Raw genomic sequence first — 18,397 nt, 5'->3', positions numbered from 1 at the left:
GCAAATGCTGGTAATTGTTGTTTCACCCTCAGCATCTAGAAATCAATGAGAAAAAAGCATCAATTGTCAATGAAAATTTTACAGCCAGGGAATTAAAAAACAAAAACCACGCTGCTTGACAGCTAATAAAACCCGATGTGATGTTGTGTGTGGTAGTGGGCCTAACGCAGACCTCCACACTCCATAAAGCTGGGTAATTTAAACTAAAAGGTTAAAAAAATAATATTGTGAGACATTTTATAACTATTTCTAATCATAATGTTAATAACCTAATGCTGGGATTTTCAGAGGAGGTGTACAAGAGCAGCTTTGACTTATGGCATTGATGTTGGATCTTACTTCAGCGGAGCATTGAGAATAAGGGAGCTCTGCTCCCACATGCCTCCCGAGTCACCCACATAAAAGAAGGGAGGGGGCGTTACGTGAGGGATAAGGGTGCAACTGGTGCTGGAGTAATCAGAGCCACTTCCTCTCCTTTACACCAGCAGAGAGTTCTTCTGCAGAGTGGGAATTCTCCACTGGCAGTTTCAAGGCCACTTTGCACAGCTTATGTGGTACAAATTATTTCCTAGCAGGCTGGAGAATCCTGGTCCATGGGCATGTTTGCTTACTTATTCATTACTGCACTTATATCTAGGTGCTCACATAGGCATAATGCATATTCATCAAAAACCATTTCAAAATAAACTGTCTCAAAGACTCTCCCTACCCCCAAAAATCAGGGTGAAGTTGATTTAAATGAAGTTGATTTAAATCACTAGTCAAGAAGACAGGTTTCAGAGTAGCAGCCATATTAGTCTGTATCCGCAAAAAGAAAAGGAGTACTTGGGGCACCTTAGAGACTAGCTCAGGAAAGCTTACGCTCAAATAAATTTGTTAGTCTCTAAGGTACCAAAAAGTACTCCTTTTCTTTTCTTTAGTCAAGAAAACTATTTCACCATGGATTTCTATACAAAAGTGCATTCTTGTTGGTTGTTATAACCTTAATACATGTTCTTCACAACTCAGAGATGGATGTAGGTTTCATTTTTAGAAGGTACATACTATACATTTTTAAACAGTGATTTATTTTGAAAACTTTTCAGATTAGTTTTATAGCTGTATCAGAAAATGAATGATTGTTTGGTTATTTCATTTACCAAAGGTAATTGAAGCAGATATTTATTAAGTCATTGGGAGGTGAACTATCATTAATATTTGGAGGATTTTCTGGATTTATTCTTCAACAGCAAACATAATAATATAACAAAACAAGCATATGAATTTCTGAATTTAGTTAAACATTCAAGTGTTTTAAAATCAGGTTTGTTTTTGTTAAATGAAATATTTAAAATATATATCTCGACTGTTAGCCAGGTCAACATGAGAAACTTAAAATACTGGCTTCTGCAGCTAACTCAGTCGTCTTCACCTTCATTTTCCTGTTTGTTCATAATCTGGAAAAGAAAAACAAGCTCTCCTGCTTTTCCAGGTCCCAAAAGATTTCTCAAAATGCTATCTTCTAGACTGAGCACTGAGTCCCATTGGGTAGATAGAAAGATTAACCTAAATATGCTATACAGAAGCCCCTGGAACCCCATAAAATTGAGTCCCTAATCCATAAACTATTGGAACTCATTTACAAAACTTTTCTTCAACATTACATGAATAGATTGTCTCATACTATAGAATTAAAATTTATCATCCCTATTCCACGATGAGATAGTTTTAATTAAGATACATTATAGCTCAAAGATATCTTTAGATATGTTTTTTCCTCAAAATCCAATTTAAATAAAAAAAATTTTTTTTTTTTTTTTTAAATCATTGATTTTTATCCACCCTGCCAAAAATGCTTTCTTCCCACACAATACCAGTTAGGACTGAAGCTCCAAGCACTTCAATATTAACAAGCATATGCAATGCCCAAGCTAAGCACATGCTTTCATACTACGCTGGATCAGTGCCTAAATGTCTCAATTTAATTTATGGAAAAATATAGCTTATATATTTTTGTATATTTTCTATAACTTGCATATTTTAAAATGTAGGTAATTATTACCTGTTCATTTGTTATCATCGGGGGGGAAAAAAAAGTCTGCATCTGAGATGTTAGGGAACTAAAGATAGGCAATGTGCTGCTTTTAACCACCTATTTAGATCAGCTGTGGATGACACTTCACCATAAAGAGGTTCACATCTGCAGTTACCCTGTATCTAGTTCTCAAGCACAGCCTATTAATCTGTAAAAACAGATATGGAAAGTCCCATATGCATTATTTGTAGTAGGAAGTACATCCTGTTTCATCACTGGAGACTTATAGGTGACATCCAAATTCAGAACTTATCTCTAGGCTATACTAGATAACAGATGCAAATCCTGTTCTCAGTTTCACTGCTGTGAACTCAGTGGAGTTCTCCGACAGTGGAAACAAGAACAGAATATGGCTCACTGTACACATCCTCTCACGCTCAACAAGTGAATAGTTAGCAAAACCGAAACACAGCAAGAAGTCCAAGGACGGCATGAACACAAGGGGGAAGGAGGCGAGTACAGCTCAGGTAGTCCCTACGTTTCCGAGGGAAGCAAAACAAGTTCTCATTTTTTAAAATGCAGCTAAGTCTGTGATGTTTTGGGGCCCTGATTGTCACCAACTCACTCAACTATAGCCCATCTCAGTTGACACTAATTTTCCGATACTACTGTAGCCCACTGGTAAGTGTATATTATGCACACCCCTCTATGCCTGATCCCTAGTGGATAAGAGTCCGTTACATTGCTGATTAAGGAGCCTTGACTCTTTAGTTTGAGTTGTAGCCGCGCATGCTTTTAGCTCTGGAGATCCCTGGTTCAAGCCCGGATATGTTGACCAAGATGGCAGCCATCACACTATATTAAATTCAGTCTTTCATTGAAACTTCTCCTTTCCCTTTTTCTCATAGCAATAGGCCCTGCTTGGTCATTCAAGGGCTCGAAACTGGATTTATATTCAAACCAACAGTGGTTTCCTTGGCACTTACCCAAAATCCTCACTATTTTGCTATCTAATCTCAATTCTGTGCGGCTGCTCCTTAAAAGAAAGAAAGTTACCAGGCATTAGCAAAGCAAACCGTGCCACCTTGCAGCAATGTTTGCTTTAGTTTGAAGTGGGAATATTTACAATGAAAACCACAATATATAAACTAGGGTGCATGATACCTGTTTGTAGAACTTTTACAATACTTTGAACTCTGAGGAGAAGAACAAATACAAAACATTACATACCAATAAACCATATTGTAGGTTGAAAAACTAAGTTTGAGTATCCAGGACTTGCCCTCTAGATCAAAGTCAGCTATTATTTTCCATAACAACCTATATTCTATAAATTATAAATTCTCATTCTCAGAGCACTTTATGCAACACTTATATCCCTGATGCCTGATATTTTCTGAACTACCACCATCTTGTATGCTCTGCTTCCAGGCCCCAGTTACTCCCCATCCATATCCTCTTAGCTGTGTAAACACACAACTCCATGCAATGTCTCCACTACAATGTACAGTCTTTCCTATTATATAGCACAGAAACATGAAACACTAATGTGAAATCAATTTTTACTGACCATTATGGCAGCATTTATCCTCCCAAGAGGAAACTTCAGAGTGGTTTTAAAAAAAAAAAAAAAAAAGCCAGGAATCAAAAATCCCAGGAGATTCCACTCACCAGGGGAAAGCTCTGTAGCACCAGAAAGCGATCAGAAAGCCTGGCTCTTTAAACTCATGGAACACAAAGACTCCCAGGGAAATTTTGCTCCCAACCCTGCGACTCCTCTAAAAGGTGGGACACCAAAGGCATTTGGCAGCACTGGTATTTTGAACTCTGAAGTCCAGTAAGCATTGCTTTATAATGCAAAGACATACTCTGCAGATCTCCCCCCCACAAAAAAAAAAATCACATGAACAAATCTTGCAAACATCGTGACCTTACAACAGTAGTGCAATTGAAATACTTACTCCATATTTGACACAAACCAATAGGTGAAAAGAGGGAAATAGCCTTACAATGTTCTGAGCTGTCAGTACCAGCAAACGCAACAAATGCTGCAATATCACACCATTTCCCTATTAAATACAGACATTTGTAATCCAACTGTTTCATAGTTATACTCCTAAATACCACTCCCAGTCAGACTAAATGTCTCAATTTAATTTACTGAAAAATATAGCTTATATATCTACACTTGATGTTAAGTGTATTTTAATCAGAACAAACATGCTCTGTGTTAATTACTCACCTATCAAGATGAAGAAAAAAAGTCAACCCTTGCAGAAGGAAATACTTGACAAAAAACTTGCCATGCACTGTGCAGATAAACTAAATGGGGAAGAGAAGATGGGGAGCCCATCTAGACTTATATGCCCCCCGCCCCGTTTCCATAACATCTGCACACTTCCTGAATATTAATGCATTTATCTGCCCAATACACTGTTCTCTTCCCTCTGTGATAGGGAAATTCTATCTTCTCCGTGGTATAGGAAAGGAGGCACTAGGTGAGTTGCTTAAGGTCACACAGGAAAGACTGCGGTGAAACTGTGAAATGAATGCAATCCTCCTTAGTCCCAAGCCCGTGCCTTAAAGGTGACCCATAAAAGGATTTTTTTTTCCCCTCATTAAAACTAGGCTTGTGCACTTGCTTTGCTTTTTGATAATGTGGCAAAAAACCCTGAATGTTTTTGGTTGTTTAGGTTTCTCCCTGCTTATTTCTTACATTATAAAAAACAGTGAATGTGTCAAGTCAGGTCTTCCCTGAGTAATAAACAATATTAGTGTTATGGCAGTGCCTAGAAATCCCAACTAAGATTGGGCCCCCACTGTGCTAAAAACTGCACAAAACACATGATAAAAGACCGTCCTTGCCACACAGAGCTTACCATCTAAACAGTGAAGACAGACATAGGGTGGGAGGGGAAACAAGCACAGAAAAATGTACTGATTTGCCCAAGATTACACAGCAGGCCAGTGGCAGAACCAGAAATAGAACCTAGCTCTCCTGATGACTGCCTGTCCACTGCCCTACCCACTAGACAACATTGTCTCTCCCAGTTTTGTTGGAGGACCTCTGGGCACTTTCAGCATTGTTTATTGTAAACTCTCACCATGTTATTTGAAGAAGTGGGAGAGATGACTCTAATGAAAGCTTCCTTTATTTAACAGACTATTGAGTCACTGAAGTTAAATAGGTCTTAACAAAAAAACAAACATTGTTTAAACAGTACAATTAAAAAGCCCATGCCACTTCAACTGCTCAACTTTCACTTGTTTCACCCTTGTGATGTCACCATTTTACTAGTTATCGAGCCATTATTAAATCCTCCAGCCTAGACATAATCGGAATGTCTAAAGAAACACACCCTCATGCACACATACACACTCACTTCCGAAATCGTACAAAAGCCAAAAAGGGCACAAGCCAATTTTTCTTTTCCTTTGCAGGTCATCTTTAAATCTAGGATTACTATAAATCTAACCACCTCTTCTACAATTCTCCTGAAACTGGTTTAAACTTCGGATTGTCAAAAGATACTTTAGAAGGCCTTTTATAGAACAGATGCAAGGTCGGAGACTGGGAAAGATTAATCACCTGTAAATGCCTCAGAAAGCGAGGAGGGGTACAGAAGTTTTAGGATTGATAGGTAGCCACAGTATTTTTATATTTAAATACTAGCATCAATTTATTTTATTTAATAAACAGTCATTTATTAGTCATAGACATCAAGAGTTGGAAAACACCCACTTATAATACTGAGTCCATTCCCCAGCAAGTGCAGGAGAGAGTCCTCAGAGGATGCAACCGATATCACTTGATAGTCCAAGTGACCCTGAGAGGGGGCACAAATCCAACAGCCCAGAAGCTCAATACGGCAGGCAACGTTACCTGAGTGAGCAAGTGTAACAGGATCCCTGCTCACCCAGCCAAACAAAAATGACAAGGTTTAGAAAACCTGATCTACGAGGAAAGGGTAAAAAAAACTGGGCATGCTTAGTCTTGAGACACAGACTCAGGGAGGACCTTCATGTACATTAAGGGCTGTTTATAAAGAGGACCGTGACCAACTGTTCTCCATGTCCACAGAAGGTAGGACAAGAAGGCTTAATCTGCAGCAAGGGAGATTTAGGCTAGATATTAGGAAAAGCTTTCTAACTACAAGGTTAGTTAAGGTCTGGAATAGGCTTCCAAGGGAGGTTTTGGAATCCCCATCACTGGAGGTTTAAGAACAGGACGGACAAACATCTGTCAGGGCTGATCTAGGTTTGTTTGGTCCTGCCTCAGAACAGGGGCTGGCCTTGATGACTTCGAGGCCCCTTCCGGCCCTACATTTCTATGCTTCATGATACCAGTGAAGGGCCTTGTGCTCCCCAGTGCTGCCATATTTGTGTTGTACGTGTTTTTAATTGTGGTCTATTGTATATAGTAGTCTATTGGAGGCTAAAAGTGTTTCCCAATGGAGATAACTACATGTTAAATTAATTGAAGTATGTTTGAGGTTGCAGTTTAAGACAGCTTGCACTTCTGCTGCCCACATTGTACCTGTTCTGTGAACAAACAGAGGACTTTTGGCTGGCAGTCCAGCACCTTTCATAACCACTAGGAGGCTAATTCTTTAAGGTGCTGAGCACCTCCATTAAGGTTTTGAGACCCCTCAATACCCTTTCACTTCAATAGGAAACGAGAGCCCACAGCACCTTACATAGTAGGGCATAATTCAACCACAAGATACTAAAAGCTCTTGTGAATAGACAACAGACTACAGGAAACACCCATGAGACCAAATTCTGCTCTCATTCATGCTGGTGTAAGCCTAGAGTAACTCCACTGACATCAGTTCAGTTACTCCAGATTTACACTACTGTGACTGAGAGCAGAATTTGGCACATGGTATCTTTAAATAGCCCCAAAAGGAAAGGCAACCACAGCTTTGTTTAACTGAACAATACTCAATCCCAGGTGATCTGAAACAGAAACATAATGCAGCCACCACTCACCCTAAAAGAGAAAGTAAACACACATACAAAAATAAAACTGTATACTATTTTGGGACATGCTTTCAACTCAGGCCTGCAGCTCAGTACTCAATTTTGAACTGTGCAAACGCTATAGGAGAGGTACTGTATGGCAGATAGAAAAAAAAAACCCACAGTTATTTGAAAACTGAGCAAAATTGAGAAAGCATCACTGAAAAAACAACAATCATAGTCCCCCATGATACCTTTTTCAGAGCCAGTTCTCGGAGAGTAAGAGCAATATTAGAAACTCTCTCACACTTCCTTGGCTCCTAAGAATCCATCCCTATTTCAGCCACCAGTGATAACAGTATAGCCGGTGCAGGTAGCAATACTGATAGTTAAAGTTGCCCAACACGTCATGTTATTAGACCCTATTGTCAGTTGCTTATAACTTTGCCAAATTTTAAACATTCAGGCTTAAGTTTTTCATGCCACGTGTCTGCCTAAGGTTGATTTATTTATTTTAAGTTTCAGTTAAAACAGTTCAGTCATTTCTGAGAACGAGATTAGAGAAAAAACACATTGTTGCACATGCTCAGCAGAGATTTAAGAGCTTGGTGGCTAAATTCTGTCTTCCCTGAGCAAAGATTCCGTCTTCACTGAGCATACTCAAGCCTCTCTCAGCTCCTTGCACTGACCAGGCTCCACATGCACCATCCCTCCAGAGCGACTGAGCATGCTCCATCCTAGGGATGCAGGGGCTGACTCTGCATCTGTTACTGGAACAGGTACTGGAATGGAGAACGGGAGACTCTCTCCTGTGCTTTCAATGCTTCCCCCTGCTGGGCCCAGGCAGCCGGGAAAAGGAAGTAGCAGCCTGACTTACAATGCAGGGGGGTGACTAATGGGGGGGAGGGGTTTGCAGGAGCCAGATGGGGTAGGGAAACAGATAGGGAGAGGGGAACATAGCCAGAAAGGGTATGAGGAAGTAGCAGTGAGGGGCAGGAAAAGGGGATGGGGATAGAAGCTGGTGGGAGAGATTGGAGAGGAGAAGAGGAGGAGGGGGCAGGGGAAGGTGGTAGGAGCCTGGGTTGCAGGGATAGGAGGAGAGCAGGGCAGAGTTGGGTGACCAGATATCCTGATATTATCAGAACCATCCCAATTATTGGAACCATCCTGATATTAGGGGTTTTGTCTTATATAGGCAACCTAATACCCATCCCGATTTTTCACACTTGCTATCTGTCCTAGGATGACCAGAGACAGGCTGTGGATGGAGGGTGCAGGGGCATAAGGGTGTATAAACTCGAGGTAGCACTCCCCTCTTAACAGCACCTACTACTGACTTCAAAGGATTCTGTATCAGGAAACATTGGGTTTACTTTGGTGCAGTTACATCAATGGCTGAAATCAAGGGTAATTTCAAGTGTGGACAAGGCATTAAAAGGTTTTATTTCCCTCCCTCCACATGCACACAGTACATAGAGCTACATTTAAAGTATTCATTTTTAAATAAAATTTTCTTAAAGGAACAGAAACTGCATTTGGCCAATGCATCCCCCCCCCCCCCCCAAACACATTATATTAGCATGAAAATTAAGCATAAGGGGAAAAAAACCTCCCAAAATATTAGGTTAATCCATACGCATATGTTCAGAGAAGTGGAGAAAAGCAAGAAAGGTTATAGGTAGAGCTGGACAAAAAAAAGAGAGAGAAATGTTTTCAAAAAACTTCACCTAAAAATTGCCTGTTTAAAAAAAAAGAAGAAGAAGAAGAAAAATCAGCCATTTCTGGTAGTTATGAACATCTTGTGCTTGCTTCCTATTTACAATAGGAGTCTTAATGGCACTTCAGAAGCATAAAGGGGTCTTAAAATGACTGTAAATGTTAGACTGCCAGAGTAGTGTAAATGGGCCTCAGTTTAAATGAAAATTAACCCCCTCCCCATATTTTCCAACTGTTCTTCATGTTCTTCACCTTCTTATGTTGTACATTAATTTTTCATTTATATTGCAACTTCAAGAGTCAGTGGCCCAGTCCTACAGCACTGGCAAATTTGGAGATTTCCATTGTGTTATAATGCAAATCTTTGCCCAAAAGTAGAATGTGGATCAGTTTCGTAAACTACAGATCCAGCTGTAGCCCGTGTGTGAAATAAAAGCAACTCTCATTCACTTACCTCTGAACTTCTTAGGAGGGTTGGCAAGGTCACCTGCCTCTGGCTGAACCACACATCTGTCATCCACTAACCTAGAAAAACAAACATGTTAAACATTATTTTCACTGTTGTCATATGTATGTTTGTGTAGACATATCCATGACACTTAAGGTAACAGGGTTCTCACATTTCCATTTCGAGTCAATAACATGAAAACAAAAATCACAACCTGTATTATGTCAGCACAAGGAAAGAACAAATATCTGTGCTCTCCTCTTGCATAAGAGGATTTCTTTTATAGCACTAACTTAAAGCAGCTATTTCAGATCCCGCTTCATTTAAAACTGGCCAAAGTCCCTTTCATTGCAATGTGCATGTTGATATTATGTGCAAAACTCTTAGCTTTCATTTTCAGTGGTACATTAACCCTGAATAATAAACAGTCTGCCTCTGGGCAGCTCTCAGATTCTCATAGCCAAGCTCCAGAGGCCTGATCCAAAGTCCAGTGAAGTCAATAGAGTGATTCCCACTGACTTTAATGGGCTCTAGATTAGGCCTTGAAGAGGAAGGCTGAGGCATCTATGTTTGCAGCATGAAGAAAAGGATTTAAAGTGCTACATTTAAAGTACAACTTGCTAACTTTGGCCTCAGTTCTGCAAGCAGCTCCATGCAAGCCAATCTCTACATCCACACAGCGCCTCTTTAAATTCATCAACTGCAACGGGACTCCTTGCTGATGCAGGAGTTCAACCAGGAGGCTGTTTACATGATTGGGACATATGTTCTTTGGTGACTTGTTGCTGCCCAATACTTCTTCCAAACGCTCCCAGGGGAAGCGATGATGAAACTTTCTTCCAATAAACTCACAGGATAGTGAAATGTTGGACAGATTGTGGACAGCCCTTTACAAATATAAAATTTTGTATGATCTGCAGGCCGCACCTACTTGAACGCCAAATGACAACATACACTTGAGCAGGTCTGATAGTCCAACCACTAGAGGCAACAGGAGGGCACACATATACTCTCACTGTGATCATAGACTATCTGAATGGAGGTGCCATACAAAAGATATTACACTATTTTACTCCTGGGGGAATTCTGCGCCACTGCACATGCGCAGAATTAATGTCCTCTGCAGATTTCCTTGCCTCCCCACAGAAAAAAGACTTAGAGGGGGAAGCAAAGGAAAGCCACAAGAAAGGTCATGCGACCCTCCCCAGCAGTATGTTTTGGGTGCCCAAGGCAGCCGGCAGAGAGGTAAATCACTGTGGGACAGGGGGCGGGACTGGGGAAGACCTGGCTGGTGGCTCTTACCCTTCGCTGGGCTCAGCTGCTACTCTCGGCTGGGCTAGGGAGGATGGGACTTCCCCTTCCCAGCATCCGGGGCCAGGTCGGCCCCCCCCCAGATTTCTCCCCAGGCTGCAGGAAGCTCCGCAAACTCCCCCACCCTGCTTCCTGCGCCCATCACTCCTCAGCTGCAGGGGGAGGGATCACTGTACAGGGAGCTGCTCCCCCCACCCACCAGATCCTCCCACCGAGCCTTACGCCCCCCAAACCCAGAACAACCCCCCATCGAGCCCCACTCCTCCCTGAATCTGGACCACCCCAATGAGCCACCCACACCTGGATCTTCACCCTACTGAGCCCCAACCAGCTGCACCTGGATCCTGATCTCACTGAGCCCCACTCCCCCTGTATCTGGCCCCCCCCCACTAAATCCCCCGCACCCAGACCACCCTACTGAGCCCCAACCACCTTCACCAAGACCCCCTGCAGAGTCCTGTTACCGCTGCACCGAGAACCCCCCAAAAGCCTCTGTGCATCCAGATCCCCCCTGCACCCAGACCCCGCTCCAAACTACCCACACCCAGATTGCCCCACACAGAACCCTCTCAACACACACCTGGATCCCCTCACACTAAGCCCCTCCACACTTGGACTGTGCCGGGCTGAGCCTGTCCGCCCACACCTGGTACACCTGACACAGAGGGACAGGGCCCTAAGGTGTTTCTGGGGCAGGCCTGGTCCTTGTGCTGTGTCAGGGTTGGGTGCAGCCTCACTGCTCAATCTGTGTCCTGGGTGGGAGCTTCAGAATGATCTCCCACCTCTGTGAAGCCAGTGGCCTGTGCTCCCCAATGCAATGCTGGCGCCTCCACGTTTATTTGACAAATACATTTTGAAGAATTTTGCAGAATTTTAAAATACTGTGCATAGAATTTTTAATTTTTTGGCGCAGAATGCTCTCAGGAGTAATGATTTGTCCAAAATTAAGCAGATGTGAATGGTATCTATTAACTACCCAAACATATTGCCTTGTACATTATGGTGGGGACAGAACCCAGATCTGTGAAGATAAAATGATTCTGTCACAGAAGCCACAAAATGGCATTTATCTTTATTAGCCAGGAGGCTTTTTTAAAAAAATATGAAAGACTTCTAAAATATAAAGTTAAAACTTCAAATTTTCAAAATAAACTTTGTCTTTTAAAATGCTATAATAATTCTGCGCTGTTCTGTAGTGTCTCTTCACACTGGTTAGGCCACTGGTGTGCTGAGATCACGGCCTATCATGCTGACCAATATTCTCTCTGGTATATTCTTTTCTTGCATCCCCCCCTTTGTATCCATCTGTTGTCTCTTGCCTTGTACTTAGATTGTAAGATCCTTTGGGCAAAGATTGTCTTTTGTTCTGTTTGTACAGCACCTACCACAACCGGGCTTTGGTCCAGGACTGGGGCTCCAAGGCTCTACAGTAATACAAATAATTAACTGAGCATCTCAAAGCACTTTATAAAAATCAGTGAACTGTAAGTCACAGCACCCCATGAGGTAGCCAATTATTATCTTCCCTCTATCAATTAACCAGATCTTAGGTGAGTTGCCCAGCGCTACACAAACATGCTAGTGGCCGTACCAGCATTAGAACACAGAGATCCTGCTCTCAATTGACTTCTCCAACCATTAGACACTATTCCCTCTGAAGGTAGTACTCGTAATAACCAATTTCTACAAGCACAAATTAACTATAACTATTACATACATTATATATGCCACTTGTTCTGCATATAGCAAGCACAGACATTATTTTGACTCATCTCCTAGACGGATTGATAGTGATACGTAAATTGGTGCCACCGAGACAACATAGTCTTAAATGCATATAACCTATTATTGATCTAATAGTGCTTTGGCAATTTGAATTAAAGGATGCAGGATAAGGCTGATTACACTGTTAAGATTTCCTGATTTTGTCGTCTTAATACCTTAGTTTTTTATAATTTCCATTTTTCCCCTCTAAATAGAAACGTGTGAAATATAGGTCTGAATCTTTGGTCACATAGACAACAAGAACACATTTTCATATGCTAATGTGGGTTCATATGTTTACTCAAAAAACAGTGGTTGTCATGACATTTTGCAAGTGAAATAAGAGTTTAAAAATGACTATAAGCCCATTTAATAGAAAAACCATTAACCTTAGTACTGTTCTTTATAAACAAATTCAATTTGCCTTCAGGAAGTCTAGTGTAAACAATCTGCCCCATTTAAAACAATTACACAGGAAAATCATATTTAAGTAAACTCTGCTACCCTATCAGTAGTTGATAGCAGTTCTAGGAGCTTTTCTGGGAGAAGGCATCAGACAAAGCAATATCTGTAGGCTTAGCAGAATTCATTTTTTATTTCTTTCTAATTTCAATGAACAATATTTACTTTTATCTGAGAAACAGATTGACGGAGCCAGAAGCGTACCCAGAAGTCACCTACTACAAGACAGGCCCAAAGAAAGTAACAGAAAGCCACCAGCCATCACCTACAGCCCCCAGCTAAAACTTCTCCAGCGCATCATCAAGGATCTACAACCTATCCTGAAGGACAATCCCTCACACTCACAGACCTTGGGAGACAGGCCAGTCCTTGCTTACAGACAGCCTCCCAATCTGAAGCAAATACTCACCATCAACTACACACCACACAACAAAAACACCAATCCGTGCAACAAACCCCGTTGCCAACTCTGTCCACATATCTATTCAAGGGACACCATCATAGGACCTAACCACATCAGCCACACCATCAAGGGCTCGTTCACCTGCACATCTAGCAATGGGGTATATGCCATCATGTGCCAGCAATGCCCCTCTGCCATGTACATTGGCCAAACCGGACAGTCTGTACGCAAAAGAATAAATGGACACAAATCTGACATCAGGAATCAGAACATTCAAAAACCAGTAAGAGAACACTTCAATCTCTCTAATCACTCAATAGCAGACCTAAAAGTAGCAATTCTTCAACAAAAAAACTTCAAAAACAGACTCCAACGTGAAGCTGCATAACTGGAATTAATTTGCAAAGTGGATACCATCAGATTAGGCCTGAAGAGAGACTGGGAGTGGTTAGGTCATTACAAAACCTAAAATTAATTTCCCCAATACTAATTTTTCCCTACTATTACTCACACCTTCTTGTCAACCGTCTGTAATGGGCCAGTCTCTTACCACTTCAGAAGTTATTTTTCCTCCCTTGGTATCCTGCTGTTAATTGATTTATCTCGTTAGACTGACCTCACACTTGGGAAAGCAACCCCCATCCTTTCATGTATTTATACTTGCTCCTGTATTTTCACTCCATGCATCTGATGAAGTGGGTTCTAACCCACGAAAGCTTATGCCCAAATAAATGTGTTAGTCTCTAAGGTGCCACAAGGACTCCTCGTTATTTTATCTTTAAGGGTTTTTTTATTTTTATTGGGTTTTATTTTTAAGATTTTGCATTATTTTTACAGTTATCGGAAATTAAGGTGGGGAAGGGGTAGAGCTTAGTGTTAGAGCGGCATTGACAGTGGGAACACAGGGAGCTCCCTGCAAGGCCAAAGGGCCCAAGACACCAAGGCACAAGGTGGGGAGATGCTGCAATCCTAGCCCAACAGAGCAAAGAGCCCCAGCATGGACAACAATGGACCCCCCAGCCTTGGAGGTTCCAGCCCCAGGGATGGCTCCCATACGCCTGGCTGGTGAGCGAGTGAGCCTTCCCCACTCCTTGGGCCTGCAGAGATCAGGCGTCCCCAGCCCTGCAGCAGGGAGCTCTAGGCAGCCGGGCTGTCACAGGAATTAGCAAGCAAGCATGGCTGTGACAGGTTCTCTGTGCTGCTGCAGGGCTGGTGACACCTGATTCTTGCTGGTAGCAGGGGGAGAGGCTGCACTCACACCAACTGATGGGGGGGAATATTCCCCCCATCAATTTCAGCGTACCAACTGAAAATGACGTTTGCCAACACCTATCGATTAAAACCTGATCCTGACAAGCCTAAATATCTGGTTCATTCAAACGAAGAGCCCGACTCTGTTCCCACTCAAGTCGATGGGAGCTGTGCCGCTGGCCACAATGGGAGCAGGAGCAATCTCTCAATATGCACATGCATTTCCCACCACCAGGCTGCTGGTGTGCTGAGATCACAGCCTCTCACATGGACCGATATTGTCTCATTGCTTCCTTGTACTCTCCTGTCCATCTCCACCTGTTGTCTCTTCTCTTATACTTAAATTATAAGCTCTTTGGGGCAGAGACTCTCTTGTTCTGTGTTTGTACAGCCTCTAGCACAATGGGGTCTTGGTCACTGACGATGGGTCCTAAGTACTATAGTAATACAAACAACAACAAGCAGCTCACTGGCATACGGAACAAGAGCAGGCCGCTCAGATTTACCTTCACTCCCAAAAGCAAAAGTAAAAAACAAAACAACTATGGAAATCAATAGCTAATGTTCAATAAGCAATTTGACAGTAGAGCCCGAACTACACTTAGAAGTTCTCCTAGAAGAGCTACGTTGGTTAGCAGTATGGGGGGTGGGGAAGGAGGGAGAGAGGACAGGGACACAAACCACACTGCAAACCAGTAAGGGCAGATGCGTGAGGGAGTGAAGTCTGGCTCCCAGTTCCCGGAAGCATCCAATACAGAGCTACGGGTATGTCAGACTCACGTTAGCAGGGCTTGAGCTAGCGTGGATGTTTCAGCATTAGTGGCGGCTCAGGCTAGCCAGCAGAGCTCAAGCCCACCTTTCCCCTTCCCCCGGATCTGAGCTTGGCTGACTAGCCCGAGTCTCCACCGGTGCTGCAACATCCACACTGCTATTTTTAGTGTGCTAGCTCAAGCCCTGCTAGCACGAGTCTGTCAACCCGGGCTGGGAGGCTCGTTCCAGCTACAGTGCAGGAAGCCCCCAGGAGTTTAGGGGCAGAATTTAAAGCCTCCTCTGCTGCAGAGTATCTTCTACTCTAGCACAGGACCATCACTAGATTCCTCTGCTCACTGACAGATAAAAGGGGACAGGATCTTTATAATGTTTTATTCTATAAACATTCTACTATCTCTGCCCTTTGAACGGACTGGTAGGAGTCAATGTCCAAATCCACCTATAGTTCAAATTTTGTGGGGTTAAGTGAATTCAGAATAGAAGATCAGAAACATTAGAGTACAACCTCAGAGTTACAAACATCAGAGTTACGAACTGACTGGTCAACCACACACCTCATTTGGAACTAGAAGTATGCAATCAGGTAGCAGCAAGACCACAAAAAAATAAATAAATACAGTACAGTACTGTGTTAAATGTAAACTACTAAAAAAAAGGGGGGGGGAGGTTTAAAAAAAGATTTGACACCATAAGGAAACTGTTTCTGTTCTTGTCTCACTTAAATTAAGATGGTTAAAAGCAGCATTTTTCTTGTGCATAGTAAAGTGCCAAAGCTGTATTAAGTCAATGTTCAGTTGCAAACTTTTGAAAGAACCACCATCATGTTTTGTTCAGAGTTATGAATAACCTCCATTTCCAAGGTGTTCGTAACGCTGAGGTTCTGCTGTTTTTGTAAAAATGTTTAAAGAAGCTATTTCTAAATATTTTAGTCTCAAAACTAACCCAACATTTTCTCCATGGTTTTCAGAACTAGCACCATAAGTAGGGGATTTGGAGTATGATTTTAAAGGATGCTCGTCTAATAAGACCTCAACTGCAGCCTTAACTAGACAGAGAGACTGTTACCTTCTCCACTATAGAGCCACATCGTTACAGCAAAGTAACACACGCAGCTACGGGCTAGATCCTGCAGGGTGCTGATTACTTCCTACCAGATGCCAAGCACCCTCAACAGCCATTTTTGATAGGAGTGGAGGGCACTTAGCAGTTCTCATGATCAAGGCACTGAAGCATAATAGAAAGTAAACTTTAATTAACATTAGTCACTCTCTTTTGTATGTTCTGGGAAGACAAAGATAAAATGCCATAAAGTCGTATTACAGTAATTAGTGACCACAATCACCCCTAATGTAAATGGAGTTGCACCAAGGATTAATTAGCCCTCAAGCTACATACAAGATTTTTCAATTACGCATGCAATACTCTTGGTTCTGCAGCCCAATACCTAGTTTAATACAGTTTTAGTTTGACACTGTACTGCATACAACAGGCTGACTGGCTGCTCTCTTTCCATTCCAATATAATTCAAACTATTTTTAAGATCGTGATTTCTCAAACGGAAATCTTTTTTAGATCTTCCAGTCTAGGAAGCCCACTCCTTGGGAATGAAGATTCTTGGGCACTAGCTATGCTAGACATTGCTGTAAGTGCCCCAACCTCTCCAAATCGGGAAAGGAGAGGATGGATGGCCCAGTGATGAAGGTGCTAGCCTGAGACCTAGGTTCTAGCTCTGCTCTACCACAGACTTCCTGTGTGATCTTGGGCAAGCCATTTAATCTCTCCCCATCTATAAAGGGAATATAGTTATATTAATACTTTTCTCCTACTCTGTGCCTGTCTTGGATACTTACATTGTAAGCTCTTCAGGGCCTCAGGGCCCCATTTGTACAATGGAGACAGTAGTATTTCCCTACCTTGCAGAGGTGTTGTGAGGATAAATACATTAAAGATTCTGAGGTACAAAGATGGTATGGTAATGGGGGGGCCACGTAAGGGTACCTAAAAATGGATGGTACATCATCCAGGAAAGGAGATGGAGGGATTACAGAGTAAATCTCTAGATGCTTGGAAGAATTAGGGGGAAATACCTGGTGTGGAGGAGGAGCCATGTTCACCTTTCTAATTCTGGTCCACTCCTCCTGATTCTTAACAAAAGAGCCCTTCCCTGGCATTCTATCAGAGAAAAACAAAGGGCCCGACTCACCACTGTCCCACACTTTATGCAAACATTCAAATCCATGCAAAGTACGTGTAAAACATTAGCAAATGAGAATAGTTGTGGTTTACACCCACTTTATACTGGTCAACGTGCACAGGGCGCAGGCAATGGGGACTCACACCCTAACTCCTTTAAAATAGATGGGAGTGTGATTGGACTCTTGTTAAGAGTGGAGTAAAGGGGGTGAATAGGAACAGGGACTCCACAGGAACCACCCCTACATTTCCACCCTCACAACAACGGAGCTTCCTACATGTGGCGTGGTGGGCTTTCGCCATGAGCCTGAATTGGTGTTCTGAGAGTGCAAGAAATAAATTTGCATAACTGATTTCTATCCCAAACCTCAGTGACTTTGATGATTGATTATTTGGACTGCCTAGAAGCCCTACACCGATCAGGGCCTCACAAGCACTATACAGACACATAGAAAAAAAAAAAAAGCCCTTTGTCACGATGGGCTTAGGGTCTAAACAGACCAGAGAGATACAGGGTAGGAAAAAGTTATCACTGCCATTTTACAGATGGGACACTGAGGCATGGAAAGATTAAGTGACCTGTTCAAGGTGACACAGAAGTCTATAGCAGAGCTGGGAAATGAACCCACATCCGCTGAATCGCAGTCCAGAGCTTTAACCATTGACCACTTTCTCTCTTGCAAAACATCTTACAACACCGCACAAAACCTGGACTAAGTTCCAATTTGTCCATATAATATATGGACATTTTTCTACATCTCGGTCCTAAAGAATGTTCATGTATCTTTTAAAAAAAGTTGAGTAACCACTTGCTTATTATTATTATTATTTTATATATATATATATATATATACACATATATATTACACACACACACACACACACACACACAGATTATGAAGGCACTGGTCATGCCTCCATAATCAAAATATATACTTCCCAAACTTACAGCACTTACTCCGAGTACAGAATCAATATTCCTAGCCTACATTTCATAAATAAAAAGATAAAAAGCATCTGTTGCTTTGTTACGCCTAAAAAACTCTGAAACATACTAGGTCGCTGCATTTGGTTTTCAAACAAACAAAATGATTCATTTTCT

The 18,397-nt window shown here is 42.1% G+C and overlaps 1 protein-coding gene across 1 annotated transcript in view; it reads right to left on the bottom strand.

Annotated features, from left to right (window-relative positions):
• ITPR2 (inositol 1,4,5-trisphosphate receptor type 2) overlaps positions 1–18,397 on the bottom strand; it is a 337,337-nt gene that overhangs the window by 274,511 nt on the left and 44,429 nt on the right. Inside the window, exon 2 of the mRNA XM_074937228.1 lies at positions 9,147–9,217. Within this exon, the coding sequence (XP_074793329.1) occupies positions 9,147–9,217 (71 nt within the window). The remainder of the gene's footprint in view (positions 1–9,146; positions 9,218–18,397) is intronic.

This window comes from Natator depressus, chromosome 1, assembly GCF_965152275.1.
Source record: "Natator depressus isolate rNatDep1 chromosome 1, rNatDep2.hap1, whole genome shotgun sequence".
Lineage (NCBI taxonomy): Eukaryota > Metazoa > Chordata > Testudines > Cheloniidae > Natator > Natator depressus.
This window is presented reverse-complemented; position numbering and strand designations above follow the sequence as displayed.